The 18,626-nt window shown below is 32.1% G+C and overlaps 2 protein-coding genes and 1 long non-coding RNA gene across 4 annotated transcripts; 1 reads left to right on the plus strand and 2 right to left on the minus strand.

Moving 5' to 3' along the window:
• Positions 1-252: 252 nt before the first annotated feature.
• On the plus strand, positions 253-4,344 carry LOC105172433 (uncharacterized). 2 transcript variants are annotated; one of them, XM_011093855.3, is made up of 9 exons: positions 253-672; positions 1,442-2,011; positions 2,100-2,165; positions 2,419-2,585; positions 2,660-2,789; positions 2,861-2,954; positions 3,032-3,432; positions 3,540-3,644; positions 3,751-4,344. In XM_011093855.3, exons 1-9 carry the CDS (start codon positions 442-444, stop codon positions 4,054-4,056), a joined length of 2,070 nt encoding a protein of 689 aa, XP_011092157.2. In that variant the 5' UTR covers positions 253-441; the 3' UTR covers positions 4,057-4,344. The 2 variants fall into 2 exon arrangements, with proteins under 2 accessions (XP_011092157.2, XP_020552689.2); XM_020697030.2 differs by having other exon boundaries at positions 254-672; positions 1,484-2,011.
• LOC148785192 (uncharacterized) lies at positions 2,750-6,695 on the minus strand. The gene is made up of 2 exons (XR_016067960.1): positions 6,272-6,695; positions 2,750-4,050 (listed from the first exon to the last, which is right to left on the minus strand). It is a non-coding gene; the product is annotated as an uncharacterized LOC148785192 (long non-coding RNA).
• A 6,942-nt stretch (positions 6,696-13,637) lies between these two features.
• Positions 13,638-14,774, minus strand: LOC105172802 (F-box protein CPR1-like). The gene has a single exon (XM_011094380.2). It carries the CDS (start codon positions 14,772-14,774, stop codon positions 13,638-13,640), a length of 1,137 nt encoding a protein of 378 aa, XP_011092682.2.
• Positions 14,775-18,626: the final 3,852 nt, after the last annotated feature.

Consider the following 18,626-nt stretch of genomic DNA (forward strand, 5'->3'; position numbering starts at 1 on the left):
AATTATATTTTATAAAAAAATAAAAAATATTTATATATTTAAATTTAACCTTAAAACATCATTGTCAGTGTAATGTATCCTAATATAAATATACATATATATAATTAAACCCTTTACAATTCTTCATTCATTGACATGAAAATTTAATTAATTTTACTTACTTAAATTATGCAAATTATTTAAAACAAAAATATTAGAATTACATATATATATGAGCAGGGGGTTGTGTTTGATGTGTTGGTGGCACAGTGATTCGGACTTGAAAGCGCCCATCTTTTCATGTCCATTGACATTGATAGTTGATATGTCACTTGGCTTCTCCATCTTCTCTTTAATTTGACCCTTCTCTTCTCTCTCTCTCTCTCTCTCTCTCCCTTTTTTTTTTTTCTTTTCTTTCTTCTTCTCTCTCTTCCCATCCTTGTCAGTCAAGAAGGCTATTATATGCATTCAAAGAAACTATACATATACTCAAGAATTTTACACAGACAACACACAGTAGACACACACTACAAGAGAAATTCAGGAAAAAATAAAATAAAAATGGGGTCTTTAGGAGAAGTTGTTGCAAGAAACAAGGCAATGTGGTTGTGTCCTAAGATGATGGGCTCTAACCCTTCTGAGAGATGGGGGCATTCTGCTTGCTACTTCAATGGTTTGCTTTACATATTTGGTGTAAGTTTTTTTGCATGATGTGTGTGTGTGTGTGTAGTTTTGACTTTGTTGTTCTTGTTAAGGTTTCAATCTCATGAGCAGGTACCATGTTTTTTTTTAAGGTTTTCTTGTTATTTCCTGTATATGAGTTGAGTTGTCTCTATATCTACTTCTGGTCATGTAATTAATATCTATGGTTATTGGGACTTTGATTTTTCTTTTCCCTCTTGCCTGTCTTTTTATATACCTTTCCTTGTTTCTTTCCCTTGAATTTCTTGCATTTCTCGTTTGTGTTGGAATTTGGCAAGAGGGCACCTTCACTTTCTTGAATGGACTTAGTGTTTTTACCTCTTTCTTTTACTTATTTGTCTCTTGTTTCCAAATTCATTTTTCTCTAATTTGTAGAGGGTTTGTAGCATGGAGATTTTAATTGAAATTTCCATATCTCTCAAGACTAATAAAGGTAGGGGGTGGGGTAGAGGGGCGGTGCTTTTTTGAGTGCACTCTTTCGTTTTTATGTAGTTTGTGGAAATTTATCTTATATGTTCATCTGTGAAAAGATGCACTATAAAGGGGGTGGGGAATTGTTATTCTTATTTTTCTTGAATTTTTGTTTTTTCTTGTAATGGACTAAATTGAAGTAATATGAGATATTTATTGCAAGAATCATTGTAGTAATATTAGCAATTTGATTTACAGAAATGTTCTGAATTGTTAGCTGCAATTCATGCTTGTCAATAAACATTAGGTATGAAATCGATGAGTCGTTGATCGCTTTATACTAATGCAGAACGAAACTGCAGTCGACCGATCATTTGATTTATTGTCGCAGGGGTGTCGTGGGGGTGTGCATTTCAGTGACGTGCTCGTGTGTAATCTCGCTACGATGACTTGGAGCATTCTCAAGACTTCGGGGCCGGGGCCGGGTCCTCGAGACAGCCACACTGCCGTTCTTGTTGGGCACCGGATGCTAGTGTTTGGAGGTACTAATGGTTCCAAGAAGGTGAATGATCTTCACGTACTGGATCTTGTTTCTCGGGAGTGGATGCGTCCTGAATGCCGTGGGAATCCGCCTTCAGCTCGCGAAAGTCACACGGCTAATGTTGTTGGTGACGAGAAGTTAGTGGTGTTTGGTGGAAGTGGAGAAGGGGAGGCGAATTATTTGAACGATTTGCATATTTTGGACCTGAAAAATATGGAGTGGTCTTCCCCTGAGGTGAGCGGAAACGTGCCTGCTCCTCGTGATAGTCATAGCTCTGTGGCTGTTGGGAACCGTCTTTTCGTGTTTGGCGGGGACTCTGGCGATAGGTACCAAGGTGATGTTAGCGTGCTCGACTTGAATAAGCTGATTTGGTCGAGGGTATGAATTTCGTCTCCCGTGCTCCCTTAGTTCCTAAATACACTGCTTTATAAGTAACGAAATTAAGTTCGTAAACGTTCTATCTCAGCTGGATGTTTGTGGATCATCACCCGATGCCCGTGCTGGCCATGCTGCTGTGAGTGTAGGCACTAAGGCAAGTAATTCTCTTGAACAGCTGTTGATGACTTAATTTGGACTTGCATTAATTTCCAACTGTACTGGTTAAGCATAGAGAAGTTCAGAATCACTTGCAATTTTATGCACATAGCGTGTATATGTGAACTAAGTACCAGTGTAGAACAGAGGATCTGAACTGTCCCCGAGAGTATCTCTCGTTCATGTTACGGCTTGAGCATGATATTAGTGTATGACGCTAAAACCAAGCACATGTGTATCTACCAATGCAGGTCTATATGCTTGGCGGAGTCGGTGACAAGCAATACTACAGCGATATTTGGGTTCTCGATGTCATTACGTCTTCCTGGGATCAGCTCGATCTGTGCTCGCAAAAATCTCAAGGACGGTTTTCTCATACAGCCACGGTCACGACCATGGGCATAGCCATCTTCGGAGGGTGAGACTTTAATTTCCCTCTGGAGTCTGTTCTCTTCACCTATGAGTTTTACCGAGCTTCCGTTAACGTTTCAGGTGCGGAGAGGATGAACGTCCTCTCAACGAGCTACTCATCTTACCGATTGATTCACTCACATGCAGAGCTTTCGGAAACACGCACAAAGATGAAACGAAAATGTTTTTCAATAAAACAGAGAATAATAATGTACACTGGATAAGTCTGCTTTGTGCATATTGCTTGTCAAACGATACACTAACTTATTTCGACCTTTGCAGCGGACCACAATACTTATAGGTGATGCTGAAGATCTAACATCAGTAGACGTCGAAGAGCTTGAATCTGTTCCCAAGCAGCTCTGTTTTAGCTCCGGTTAGTATCGCAATGTTTTCTTGTGCGTACCAAAATGTGTTGTCACGAGTGACGGTTATTGTTTCCGTTTCTTGAAGACATGTTGCATCCTAAGAGGAGAAGGACTAGTAATTCAAATGTGCCCGAACAGAAATCTGAGCCCAAAGAGCAATCTCGTTCTCAGTCGCAGCAATCATCTCCGTCCCAATCTGAGCATGAACCAACTCATGTGAAGAAAAGCATCAGCTGCTCTTACCCGTCGTCTAGAGTTCATCCGCTGTTTAGGCAGAAAATTTTCAGTCCTAGCTGTTATCGGCTTAATACCCTTCCTGTAAACCAGACCAACACGAAACACGGTATTTCCAGGACGTCCCCTGATCTATATTTATCTTCCGAGCATCCTAATCAGATACAACACGAACATGCAAACGTAATTTGTGCTGATGCATGTCGAGCGCAGTGCAAGGCAGCAGAATTCGTATCCGTGGGCAGAAATTTGGTATGACACGCACGTTTACTCTTAGAAACCGTATTCCTCTGGGATGGCAGCAAGTTGATTTTAGTTACTGATTCTTAATTCCTGGTATTTTCGTTTTTTGTCCTCAGATTGGAGCTGAAGTTCGCGGCCAAGTTGACGGGGCATTTGATTCTGGCTACCTAATGACCGCCACTGTTAATGGAAAGGTCTTTAGGGGCGTGTTATTTGCTCCAGTAAGCTCCCATACTGTAGTACAGAACTCCCTGACCATCCCCCCCCCAAAAAAAAAAAATTATTAAAGTTCCTAAATATGAACTTCTTGTTAATTTTGATACCAAGGGACCTGATGTCGTGTCGGGAGGTGCCGTTCTTGGCCAACAACCATCACTGTTCGCTCACCAGATTGCCGTTAATCATGCAAATTCTGGCCAAAATGTTGCTTGTCCGAGGCTTCCTCAGCAGCCGGCCAAAATGCTTGCTCCACCACCCTGTCACAGCTCGGAACAAACTCAAACTGAATCAAGAAGATCGTCTCCAGAGAACCGAGCCCTTCTTGCTCTAGGAAAAGATTCGAGGGTTAATAGTGAACTTCAAGGTGTGGTCTTAACTTTGGCGAGTCCGGGAACCACTCATGGCAGGCTGTAGAAAGTAAAGAACGACCTCATTCCGTTAGATGTTTTTGTACATTTTTCGTGTAGAGTTGAAGCATTTCTCATGCTTTCCTTCAAGGTTTGCATGGTCATGTGGGATTTTACCATCCTGAGTTCATATTTTATGACAAAGTTCTTTGAAGGGGACGTGCGCTTCTTTTTCATTATGTTATGTTTCGATCGATCCAACAGAAAATTCGAGTTTATGATGAGTTTGAATTCTTTAATTGTAGCCTCTTTGGTTCGAATTCCGACATTTTGTGGAATAGATTGATTTCTCTTACGATATATTCGGTCAATAACTATTTATTACGACTATTTATTTTTTACTATGATAGTTAGTCATGATTAAAATATTAAATTTCTTCTAGTGGGCACATATTTAGGAGCCAAAGGTTTCAAATTTATAGCTAGATTAATCTATATTTTAAATATATTGACACTAAAAGAAATATGACTTTTTTGTTTTGGTTAATTATTAATACTAAAAGTTAAAAATTATATTAAATACTAATTATTAACTACATCTGTACAAAAATTATTAGTCGTTGAGGCCTAAACAACTAAAAATTATGATAATATTTTAGCTATAAGTAAAACCATGACGAGAATGTGAATTAACTGCGGTAAAAATTTTCTAGCTATTATAAATGATTTATGAAATAATTATTATCATGGTATATTTTCTCACTTACTTTGCTTCTGATATACATATATCCGTGACTTAATTTTTGTTGGGATTATTACATTTACATCCCTAATATATGATTTATTTACACTAATTATTCTTTTTTTTTTTGCATAATTACATAAATAACTTCTGGTAGCTAAAATATAGGGAGAATAATTTGTGTAATAATATGACGTTTTTGAAAGTGTATATGTAATTTTTCAAAAAATAAAAACGATTTGTATAAATGATATTAACTTTTATGTTGGATGTATATTTAATTTTTCAAAAAACAGATAATTATAGAAATAGACCATAAATCAAGGGTATAAATATAATTATTCTTCATTTTAATTTCTTTTCATAATATTAGTCTATCTCACATAATTCTCAATTATCAAATTAAATGTTTTTTTATATTTAATTCTTTTTATAAATCAGGACAATGACTAATTTATATATCACTACTAAAAAAAATACGATATTAATACCAATATTAAGTGATTATTTAAAAATAATCACTAAAGAATATATAATAAATGTATGCCAATAATTTTAATTTTATCACTATATAATTATTAGTGAAAAAAATTATATAAAATTATCTCTACAGATAATTAAACTATCACTATAGCAATATTAATTTTACCACTATATAAAATAATGTACAAAAAAGATGCATGAAAAAAAATAAAAACAAAGTAAATATCAAAAGATAATGGGAAAGTGGAAAAGTTATAAGATGAATAAATATATAAAAAAAATCAAATTAAAAAAACAGACCAAAAAAGACAGAAACACTAAAGACGTGCTCTATAATTGTTACTATTAAAACTATAAAATTCGTTATTGTAACAAAATAAAAATTCTTATCACAATATATATATATATATATATATATAATTAGTAACAATATAAAAAATTATCAATTAATTTATTTTATTGACAATTATTTTTATTTTTTGTAATATATGTCTTAGTTGATATGGGATGTAGATTAACTAATCTTTTTATGATTTTTATTATAATTAGGTTAAGTTACAACCATCTCCCATAAATTTGACATAATTACAAATACCTCCCCATTGTTTGAAAAATTGCGACTATCCCCCTAGTTTTTAATGTCTATCTAACAATGAACCCATTCCGTTGGCCTCCATTAGGCTTTCATCTAATTATTATGGTGAACTGACTATAATACTCTTTTGGATTATGAACTATGATTTTATATATTTTTTTTAAATTTTTTTGAAATATTTTATGGATTATTATGCAATATGCATTATTACTTACCCACCTTTTATATAATTTTTTCTAGAAAAATCACTGAAGATAAAGTAATAATTTTTATTTTATTGTCTCGGAGTTACACAATTATTTTTAATTTGATAAATTATTTATAATTTTTAAATAATCAGAAGATGTTTATAATTATGTCAGATAGAGTCGTGAATAATTTTCTCTTATAATTTAAAAAAAATCATTTATTTATATTTAAAAAAAATAATAAAAAAAAAAGGGACTGTGGGAGAGTCAAAACCTGCAAAGGCTTTACGTCTTCTGTGTCAGAAGAAAGCTCCCGCTTAGGCCGCGGGATGCTGCACCTATGGACGCCCGTCCAGCCAGGGAGTCGCTGTCAGCCGTCCGATCTGTCACTTCTCCCCTCATCATTTGTCCCCTCCGATAAGACACCTCTCCGACGTTGATGGCGTCATCCTCCCCTCTCCATTCTCATGTACTGCTACGTATATTATTATTTCTCTGCAACAAACTGCTTTTCTCTCTCTCTCTCTCTCAAATAATTGAAGGAGGAGAAAGGGAAAAGATTCCCTGCAAATACACCTTCCCTGATGGAGCGCCCACGTCTTCTCATTCAAAATTACTTACAGCAATTGTACGGCTGTGATTGCTTTTGACCTCATTCTTATTTTTTATTTTTATTTTTTGGTATAAAATAAGTTTTAATGCACCGTACTCTTAGATTGTATTTAAAATCTTATTGATGATGGTTAATTTAATTTATGAAGTTGAGGTTGCACTCGAGTTTAATAAAATTTATTTATTTTTTAATATTATAAATAAGTAAATTATTTTTTATAAAAAAAATAATAGTAATTTATTTTTGTATTTTTTAAAATGATAAGGAGGTAAACTACGTTATTTTAAAAAATAAAGGAAGGCCAATTACTGTATTTTTAAAAATATAGAGAAATAAATTATTATTTTTTTTATAAATATAATTTCCTCATTTAATATATTAAAAGATGATTGTTTGCATTTTCTCGATTCTATCACTGTGAAGTGATGGGGCGGAGTCCCATCAATTTGAGTGTATTGATTTACTTTAAGAGTAAGTTTTCGTCCCTGTAGGAACATCCAAAAAATTTGGGACGCTGTAGAGAAGATTAACTATAATAATAATGATTCGTCAGTGATAATTATGTTTATTGATTATCGATGATTAAAACTTGTAATGTATACTTGTAACAAATTAGAGGAAATAACATTTTTGGTCCCATATAGTTAGGTCCGTTTCACTTTTGGTCACATTTATTATGGGATTAACACTTTTAGTTCCATAACTTATAAAAATTATTATTTTTGATCCTTATCCACTTTTTTATTTATAATTTAGCGGTGTATTGAACGTGCCTAACATGTGATCATTAAGTACTTTTTGTTGGAGAGAAAATTGGTTTATTTTCCAACTTGGGACCATTTTTGGGGAAAAATATAATTAAATTTGAGGGAGCGAAAATAAATTTTAAAAGAAATTAAGGCAAAAAGATAGAGTGGTTTCTCTCTTCTCTCACAAAATTTGAATCATATCACTACCATATTTCTATAAGTTAAAGTCAAATAGAAGTAATACAAAGAATCATGTCTTTTACAAGTAAATCAAGTAGACCAAATGAAACACTCTATCCTACTATTGAAAAAAGGGCCATTTTTTTTCCCAAACAAAAAATACTTAACGACAACGTGCTAAGCACGTGACGTACATCGTTAAATTGTAGATGAAAAAGTGCATAAAGTACTTTTTTTGTGAGTTATGGGACTAAAAGTGTTAACCCCGTAATGAGTGAGACCAAAAGTGACATGGATAATTTATGGAATTAAAAATATTATTTTTCCTAACAAATTATATATTAAGAAAATATAATGGACTCATTTCTCCCCCCAAAAGTATCCAAAATTTGGTTAAAATATATATTAATTAGGGTAAAATACACTTTGCGCCCCTAAAATCATTCATCAAGTAATATTTACCCTCTAATTAATAAATGTAACACTTACCCCTTTGTTGGACAAAAATGCTTCTTATGCCTTAACAAATCGTATTATTTTTAATATATTTTAGTATTTTGCACATTAAATCTTCACCAAATTATTTTTTAATTAATATTTTTAGTATGTGTAGAGTTTAAATTACAAGTGGAGTATAAATTAATATATATATATATTTATTTATATAATAGATACACAATGAATATGAAAAAAATCCAGAGACCTTCCATGTGATAATAATAATGTTAAAAAAACCCCATATAATATAAAATAAGTTCAAAAAATCCCCTCCATAGAAAAATTGGGCCACACGCGCTTTGACTGCTTTTTCTATGAAAGTACATTTTTTTTGAAATTTTTTCCCTTCTCTCATATTTAATATATATAATATTATTATATTTAATAATAATAAAATATTATTTTTTATAATATTACTTAATTATTTATATAGTAAAATATTATTTTAATTAAATTAATTAAAAATTAATATATATATATATATATATATATATAAGGCAGCGACGGCAGCGAAGAAGAGGAGGGCATGATGCAGCAAGGACGACGATGGTCGTCCATCATCTGCAAAGGCGACGCGGTCGCCCTCGACTTCTGGACAACGCTGCGGGGTGGGGGTTTATAGTTATTATTTTAATTTTTTTATAAATTATAATTATATATATTATAAATATATTTTAATAGTATAAATTATATATATTATAAATTAAAATAATTATATATTAATAGGTCTAGTTTGACCGATCGACTAGAAGGGTATTTAGTTATTGTTTTTAAAAAAATAGACTTAAATTAATTATGGGGCGGTGCGATTATTTATTTGTAACGTAGAGTGATTTTCTATATTAAAAATTTTATAGAAATTTTTTTGATATTTTAACATATTAGATGAGGTCAAAATGAATTTAACTCTTTTTATAACATACTTTTTATCGTTTTAGGTACGTACAGCATGTCACAGCTTGGCCCGACCCGTCCAACTAGAATATACGGGTCAAAGCGGATTCAGCAACCCAGCCCATATGCAAGCCCAATTAATAGGCCCAACATGCATGGTAGCATAAACAATATTTACTTAATAAATATATTTCCCAAGACTTTTTTTTATTTATATTCCATTCAAAAAATTTAAATCAAACTATAGCCGTCGATGCAAATTATACATGATGACAGTTATGTTATATATAGTATTTTATAGATATTATTTGGCCAAATAATTCTTCTAATTACTATAATTATTTAAAAAAATCACATAATTATATATTCGTATTTAAATTTTATTTCTTTCATTATGTTCATATTTATTTCTTGTACGCGTATAATTTATTTATATAAAGTAATTGCGATTTATCTATATATGTAATTATTGAGTTTTAAAAGAGTGTGTTGATTTAAGATAATGTTTGTAATATTCTTGATATATATAATAGGGGCATGTTCTGATGTTTAGAATTGATGACAAATGCTTATGTAATTAATATTTTTAAATTTTGAATAATTATGAAAATTTGAAATATTTTGAGATTTTTTTCATCTCATCTTATTTTGAGAAAAATATTTTCAAAATATATTTTGTATATATTTCGTTACGTTTAAAATATTTCACATCAACTATAACAATTATATATGTATAATACTTCTTTTCAGATTATATCAACTATCATCAGTATATTTTGGAAAAAGTATTATTTTAGTCCGCTAAATATGCCTAATTTTAATTTTAGTCTGCTGAATATGCCTAATTTTAATTTTAGTCCGATAACTATGTCCATTTTTGTTTAGGTCCAATAACTTACGAAATTGCTTACTTTTAGTTATCTGGCAGATTTTTGGACAATTTTACCCCTATGAGTGCATATGGACTAAAACAGCGTTTCAAAAGTTGCATAGGAGTAAAATTGTCTGAAAATCTGCCAGAAGACTAAAAGTAAGCAATTTTGTAAGTTATTGGATCTAAACAAAAATGGACATAGTTATCGGACTAAAATTAAAATTAGGCAAAAACTTAGCGGACTAATATAATACTTTTTTCGTTTATTTTTATTCATATTCAATCACATATTTAGAAAAATTATTTCAACTAATTCAACTTATTTTATTTTTAATTTTTAATTAAGTATATTCTGCGCCCTTGGACTATACGTTAAACATTAAATATTGTTTCCTAACTAGAAAAAATATGTTTTTAAAATTATTATGTAGAGAAATAATTAGTAATTTGAACTATTCAAATTAATATTAAAGCAATATGTTAGTGTATACATACATAATAAATACAAAATACATAATAATTTATAATTTGAACTAATTAATGAAATAACAAAAACGATTTTCAACTTGAAAAAGATGGATAAATATTAAATTCATATAACTTAGATGTGTTCTTTTTTTAAAAAGAAAAACAAACTAATTAATAGGATAAAATACACTTTGGTTCTCTAAATTATTCGTCATGTGTCAATTATCCTCATAAACTAATAAATATAACACTTATCTTCTACAATATAATTTTTAGACAATATTGCCCTTATATTATATATATGTCCAAAAAAATTCTTTTTATTAGTAATTTGCATTTTAAGTTTAATATTAAAATTTTCTTAATTGGAAAACAATATCTTTTATTTATAATAAAGTAAAATATAATTAGTGAATTAAATAGTTCAAATTTTATTCTTTTTACAAACTCAAAAGTTAACTAATAAATTAGTACAATAAATACACAAAAAAATCATGAAAAGATTTTATTAATTTGGTAATAAAATTAAGTTATTAAATATTTATGCTTTTAGATAAAAATGAATAACTAGATATCGGTTTTTTAATATATTTTTTTAAAAAAAATGATAAAATATATTTATTTATTTATTATCTAAATATTTAACTTTTGGTTAAGCATATATATATTTGTCAATTTCTTTTAGGAAGCATGTATTAGTTGTTGGTTATACTATATTTATTGGGGTTAAATTCATTTTGACCCCCGATATATCAAAATACCAAAAATACCCCTATAAAATTTTTAATATAAAAAATTACCCCTATTTTATGAATAAATAATCACACTACCCCCTGGTCAATGTGAGTCTATTTTTTTAGAAACAATGACTAGAATACCCTTCTAGTCAACAGGTCAAATTAGGTCTATTAATATATAATTATTTTAATTTATAATATATATAATTTATAACTATTAGAATATATTTATAATATATATAATTATAATTTATAAAAAAAATTCAAAATAATAACTATAAACCCTCCCCCCACCGGCCTCCCCCACATCCCCAACCCCGTCTTCTTCCCCCACCCACCTGCTTTGCCCCCACCCCTCTCACCTCCAACCCCCTCCCCTTCCCTCCCCAACCGTCCATTTGAGCGAAAGATCTCAGGTGTGAATCTACTGATCGATCTATCTATCCGTATATAGAATCCAACATGCCGTTTGTGAAATAAAATAAAAAAGAAAATTCAATTTTTGTTGACTCCATGTACGAATAGAGTGGTCAAAGGGGTAGTAATAAGTCCAATCGATTTGTGGTAAACTAAAATCTCTTGATGATGTATTTTCTTACAATTTTTTGGCTGATAGAGGGATCAAATGGTATAGTTTATTTGTTGCCTTCGCTGGATGGGCGACCGCGTTGCCTTCGCAGCTGATGGGAGACGACCGTCGTCCTTGCTGTGCCGTCGCCCAGGGGTGAGGAGGGTGCGCTGCCTTTATATATATATATATATATATATATAAATTAATTTAATTAAAATAATATTTTATTATATAAATGATTAAGTAATTATTATAGAAAATAATATTTTATTATTAATAAAAATATATAATATTTTAATTAAAATAATTATTATATAAAATAATATTTTATTATTAATAAATATATATAATATTATATATATTAAATGTGAGAGAAGGCAAAAATGTCAAAAAAAGGTATTTCATAGAAAAATCATAGTCAAAGCGCGTGTGGCTCAATTTTATACGGAGGGGGTTTTCTGAACTTTATTTTATATCATAGGGGGGTATTTGATCTTTAATTTTCATAGTGTTTTTTTAACATTCCTATTATCACGGGAGAGTCTCTGGATTTTCTCCGTTATAAAAAATTGAATTTTACTGCATTATAAATGAAACGGCTTAAAAATTATGATAAATCAATACTATGAACCACTGTTCGATAAAACCAAAGCTAAAATTTAAATTTTTATCACGATTAATCAATATTTGCAACTAGCCTTTGTGAACCCGTGATTGATTTGTATTTGCTAAAATTTTCTTCTTTTAGCTATAGTAATTACCGTAGTGAAAAATAATATTTTTTCTAGTGCATCGTATAAAATAAATATTGGAATACAAGATGCAACACAATCAAGTAGATAATATAATGTGGCAACATAGAAAGGCGGATTGAATTTTCTATTACAATTCTGTTGTATCTTTGATTCTATTAAATGTAATCACGCCACGAGTATAAATTTCTTTTTAAAATAAAATACATGATGTTATTTTTATATACGTTGAAGACTGTATATATTAAATAAAATAAAAAATACCACGTAATTTGAAATTGAAAATTCAATATGTGACAGTTACTAAGATCCCATCAAAACCATCATGAAAAAATTGTGAAAGTGTTAAGAGTTGAAATTAATATAAGCACATTTAAGAGTGAAATGAAAATAGAATGATGATCATATGTATTATCATAACTCATTAAACAAAAATAATTCATCCCAAACCCTTATTTTAATTAGCTCAAAGGTACTAACTAATCAATAGTTATTGCAGGACTGTGTTTGTAAGAGAAAGTAAGAGATGCATGCATCCATATAATTAACATTGATAGAACAACTGAAAGGGATGTCTACAAATGACTTTGTCAAGACCTAAAACTGGTTGCTAAGGAAAAATTATGTTGCGGGAGTTTGATTAGAACATTGGTGTGTGTGTGTATATATATATATATATATATATATATATATCATTAGCTTTACTGCAATATTGGACACACACGACTTGCCGTGTGGTTTTTTGCCCAACTTTTAAGTATACGGCAAAATGGGTATTAAATTGAAAATAATAGACCAAATTACAAGTTTTATTTTTGAAAAGATCATAAAGCAAAGTATCTATTGTTATGGGACCAAAATTGTAATAAAACCTATATCATGTACTTGACTCAAAAATTTGCCCGTAATCAATTAAATAGCAACTTAGGGTGATTTATGTTTGTCCAAAAACCCTAGTACATGACAATCTTATGTAGGATTCGCTATAAATTAATTGCATTGATCGTCCACAATGTTGACGCATAATAGTAACTTTTTAAAAAGTAGTTAGTATCATTTTGGAAACCACATTATTTTACATGATCGATTAAGGATTTAAAAAATAACATTTATAGAATTTTTTGCCACCTGAAAGAACAACTAAAGATTTCCCGATCTAACATGTACCTGTGCCGTACACTAAATGATCTTTCAAAATCAGACACATATTATCAACTATATATATTTCGAAAGTACTATTATTAATTAGATAGACAACACATACGATCTGTCTTCATGAGAGCTCTTCGTTCTTCATTTTAGCCCTAGAGCAAGACTAGGCTATCCATGTACGACCCGAGGTAGAGGAGACCCATCGCCTCGACTTTGAGGGCTTTGGCTGTGCTACTATCGAAATGACACACAACCAAGTCTTGTTCGTAATCTTCAAATATAATTTCATCATTTCTAGTAAAGCCGAGAGGCCTGACAACTCCAGGAGCTACCGTCATGGTGAGCGTCTTAGTCCAAGAACTGTACACTCCATACTCCTTCATGACCCACAAGTAGCAATATTGCTCTTGCCAAGGATGTTGATGATCCACAAGATTGAACAAAAATAGAGAAAGGTGTCCCTTATAAAGGGTGATGCATTTCGTCAAGTCCTCGCCATCGACTTCATAATTAGGAAACCTTATTTGTTGGAACGTCTCGTTTCCAAGATGGAAGGCGAGGATCACCATTACGTCCTTGTTGGTGTCTCTATAGAATGCCTTCCAATGAACTGAGTCACAGACTACTAGTCTAGACTTGATATCGTACATGCTCCACGAGAAGCCCTCCATCTCGACGTTCTTCCAAGAGTTAGTGATCGACGAATAAACCTCAACTTTAGTATGTTGTGCAGTTTCGTGATACTTGAAACTCAAATCCAAATAGTCATCATGTTCATCACCTGGGGCTACAATTCTAATGATCTTGTAGTCGTCGGTCTTATCATAGTATCCAAACCCTAAAGTAGTATGATCATTTCTTGGGTCCGACGATCCGACAACCCCAGTGATCGGATGGTTTATGACCTTATATCGTCTTATGTAAGGGTTGCACACATATATGACCGTGCCAAACCTATGAGAATCAGAGAGGCACAACAAACCATTACAAGAACCAATTACAACTAAACTCATATCAATGGGTCGAAAAGGGATATCGATCTCCCGAACTTGCTCAAAAGTTTCCTCACAAAGCAACCGAAAAGCCCGACCAGGCTGATGGTACATCGGGAAGTAAAGAAGATAGTCTTTACCTTTTGATGCCCGAATTTCTGAGTGTTGTTTGATGAACATAGGATGTCTTATCAAATCTCGCCAAGCTCTGCACACACACTGAAACCTCACTAGGGTTTCAGTTGGCAGCATCATGAGGATAATTGTTATTATTTCAAAGGGAAGAGTTGGCAGCATCTTGGTCCCAAGGGAAAAGAAAAAACTAGGGTTTGTTCGAACAATGTTGAGAAATTGTTGGGTTGGGTTCAGGAAGATGAGGAAATTTTAATTGAATTTCATGGTCTGTTTATCCCCATCTGTAGTGAATGTAGACAGGAGTAGTGAATTTGTAACGGCAATTAAGAGTTTCATGCCATTAGAGTAGTCAGATTTCAGAGAATTTAATTATAATAATTACATGTAATAATGGTCCAAAAATTCAAATTCAATTTCCAGCACAGCCTGGAGTTGGAATTTCACATGTTTCCACCAATTTGGGAATTTTCTAACTACAATATTTGACCAAAAACTAAAAAGAGGGATTTTAATTTTCTTTTTCAGTTAATTTCCAATTCTGTTTTCTGAACATACCATATTAAAACTTTTTGCATAAATCTAAGTTTTTCTAATTATTTTACGAGGAAATTCTTATACTTTTATTTAAACTCTTTTTTCTAAGTTATTTGAAAAGTTGTCACATTGTAACTTAACAACAGTGCAAGCAACCACGTGGTTGGAGATAAAAAGCAAGTTTGTGCTAATGAACACAAAAGTAATCGGTGATGTTCGGCTCGAAGATGATACCAAAGTAGAGAACAAGAGAAAAGGTATGGTCATTTTGGCCACCAAGAATGGAGATTACAAACTTTCCATAATGTCTACTACATTCCAAAAATGAAGAATAACATTTTGAACATCAATCAACTTTTGGACAGTGGACACAAAGTGAAGATAGAGGACAAATATCTATGATTTCGAGATCGAGACGATAGGCTTGTCGCAGAAGTTGACATGAGAAGTAATCAAATGTTCAAGCTTAAAATATATATAGTTAAAGCAAAGTGTCTATAAGCTTGCATCAATGAATCTTCATGGATATGGCATATAAGATTCGGATATCTCAATTTTGAAGAGCTTAAGATGCAAAAGAAAAGAATATGGTGAGAGGGGTTCCCAAAGTCAATCACCCTAGTCAATTGTGTGAGGCATTTCTACTTGGAAAGTAAACAAGAAAAAGTTTTTCCAAGGAGTCACTTTCTAGGGCAAATAAACCTCTACAAAAACTTGTGCATGCGGATGTGTGTGGTTTCTTCAACCCGCACTCATTCAACAAGAGTTCATAATTTGTACTTTTTATCAATAAAAGGTTCAAAAACCTTGTTGAGAAATAAAGTAGTTATGAACTCAAAGCTCTGAGGACCAATAGATGTGGTGAGTTTACTTCTAATTAATTAAAGCCTATTGTGAAACGCATGGAATTCAATGTCTTATGACTGTTTCAAGAACACCACAACAAAATGGCATTGCAGAAAGCAAGCATAGAAAAATTCTAGACATGGCAAGGACTATACAGAAAAGCAAGACAATGCCGAAAGAATTTTAGACTGATGTAGTTTCATGTGTTGTTTATTTCTTAAATCGATCACCAATAAGGCGTTTGAAGAAAATAACTCCACAAGAAGCATGAAGTGGATAGAAGCCAGTGTGAAACACTTAAAAAGTTTTGGCTCTATTTTATATGTTCATATGTCGGAGCAACAGAGAACAAGACTTGATAACCGGAGTAAGATTAATATGGTGTTTCTTGGCTATGATGAGAACTTCAAGGGGTACATATGCTTTCTATCCTATTGCTAAAATATTGTGATTGGTAGAGATGTGGAGTTCAAAGAAGACGGCTAATGGAACTGGAGAAATGTGTAATTTTCTTCCACATTTCGAATAAGAAGAGAATTAGGAGCAAGAAGTTGAAGGTGAAAATTCAAAACCCGCTACACCAAGCTCAACTAATCAACCTCAAAGTTATCGTAGCATTAGTGCCATTTATGATACTACGAAACAATAAATGGTGACAATCTTTTTTGCTTATTTATGAATAATGAACCTTTATGTTTTGAAAGAAGTCATAAAAGGAGAGAGAATGGAGACAAACCATGGAGGAAGAAATTCATTCAATAGAGAAAAATGACACTTGAGAGATAGCTACACTACCTAGTGGTTATGAAGCCATTGGAGTCAAATGAGTATACAAAATAAAGAGAAAAGCCAAAGGAGAAGTGAAAAGGTAAAGCGAGGCTTGGTGCAAAGAGGTATAAACAAAAGCATGGTGTGGAATATGAAGAAGTTTTTGCTCCCATTGTTGGCTTGGAGAATATACGATTATTGGTCGCTCTTGTCGCACAAAATCATTGGCCAATTCATCAAACTCTTGATGAATAAGTGTATATTACACAATCGGATGGTTTCTTGGTTAAATGTCATGAAGACAATGTGCTAAAATTTAAGAAGGCATTATATGGGTTCAAGCAAGCATCAAGGCTTGGCATAGTCTTCTTGACAACTATCTCAAAAGAATGCTTTTTCAAGATCTTGTCATGAGTATGCTCTTTGTGTAAAGAAGGAAAAAGTGATATTTTATGAATATATATTTATGTTGATGATCTTATTCTTACGGAAAATACTCCACATTTGTATGCCAACTTCAAGAAGGCAATGTCGTAAGAATTTGAGATGAGTGGCATGGGATTCATGTCATATTATTGGGGAATAGAAGTGAAACAACAAAGTCATGGAATTTTCATTTCTCAAGAGGCATATGCAAGGGAGATCATAAAAAATTTAAAATTATGGAAGGCAATCCCGTAAATACTCCAATAGAGTATAGAGTAAACCTCTCCAAAAATAGAGCAAGAAAGGTCAACTCAACTACATTTTGAAGTATTGTGGGGAGAGTGTTATTTGACATGTACTAGGGCCAACATACTATTTGCATGGGATTTGTGAGTCCATTCATGGAAAATCCAAGTGAAGAATATATGAATGCTGTAAAGAAAATTCTTCAATATCTAAAGGTACTCCTGATTAGTGTTTTTTACACCTTTTCTAATGATGCTTGCTTAATAGGATATTGTGATAGTGATTATGCCGGTGATATGATAATCGAAAAAGCACTACTAGATTTGTGTTTTGCTTTGGAGAAAATGCAATTACATGGTGCTCAAGGAAGCAACCAACTGTGACTCCATCAACATGTGAGTTGGAGTACGTTGCAACAACTGTGGGAACATGTCATGCAATATGGATAAGAAAATTGCTAAGTGAATTTTATTTTGTGCAATATGGAGCAACTAAAGTCATTATGGATAAAAAATCAGTTATTGCTCATGCTAAGAATCCGGTGTTTCATATCAAAGCGAGCATATAGATGTAAGGTTTCATTTTATTTGAGAATGCGTTGCTAACAAAGACATTGAGGTGGAATACATCAAAACTCTTAATATTGTATTTTCAAACTTTTATTATTAAATTTAACTTGAGACTAAACACACCTTTATATCAATTCATACTTAATTCTTCATCCGAACTGATCATGTAAACATTAAATTATATAATAAAAAACATACTAATCACAAGCATGATCACATTTTAATCTATCCAACCATAATCCATATTCATAAGATGTAAAGATGACCTGAGTGATAGGGTGAATTAAGATATATAATATATACAAACAAATCCAAACCAATCTTGTGTTTCATTTGCTATGTGGAAAGCTCGGGTTTTAGGCAATGCCCCATCTAATTATTGTGCAAGTTCCATAACTCAATCCACTCTTAGAGGTAGGTCATATAATTTGGCACAGTAGTTCAAACCTAATAAGGGCTAAAAAAATTACTATTGTACCCCCTTTTCTTCTTCCTCTTTCCTCCCATGCTTTATTCCCTCCTCTCCCCCTTCTCCTTTTGTCCCCCGTCACCCCCTACCGCCACCATCCCCGTCTTTTTTCCCTTCCCTCCCATGTGTTCGTTCCTACCGGCCCCTTCTTCTTTC

The sequence above is a fragment of the Sesamum indicum genome, linkage group LG10 (genome assembly GCF_026168435.1).
Source record: "Sesamum indicum cultivar Baizhima isolate 11 linkage group LG10, ASM2616843v1, whole genome shotgun sequence".
Lineage (NCBI taxonomy): Eukaryota > Viridiplantae > Streptophyta > Magnoliopsida > Lamiales > Pedaliaceae > Sesamum > Sesamum indicum.

Bases quoted from the DNA above. Each gene is read 5' to 3' on its own strand.
- LOC105172433 (XM_011093855.3), top strand. From the start codon at position 442: ATGCATTCAAAGAAACTATACATATACTCAAGAATTTTACACAGACAA. The intron at 673-1,441 runs GTAAGTTTTTTT...ATACTAATGCAG, and splicing joins GTTTGCTTTACATATTTGGT to AACGAAACTGCAGTCGACCG. The intron at 2,586-2,659 runs GTGAGACTTTAA...TTAACGTTTCAG, and splicing joins GGCATAGCCATCTTCGGAGG to GTGCGGAGAGGATGAACGTC.
- LOC105172802 (XM_011094380.2), bottom strand. From the start codon at position 14,774: ATGCTGCCAACTCTTCCCTTTGAAATAATAACAATTATCCTCATGATG.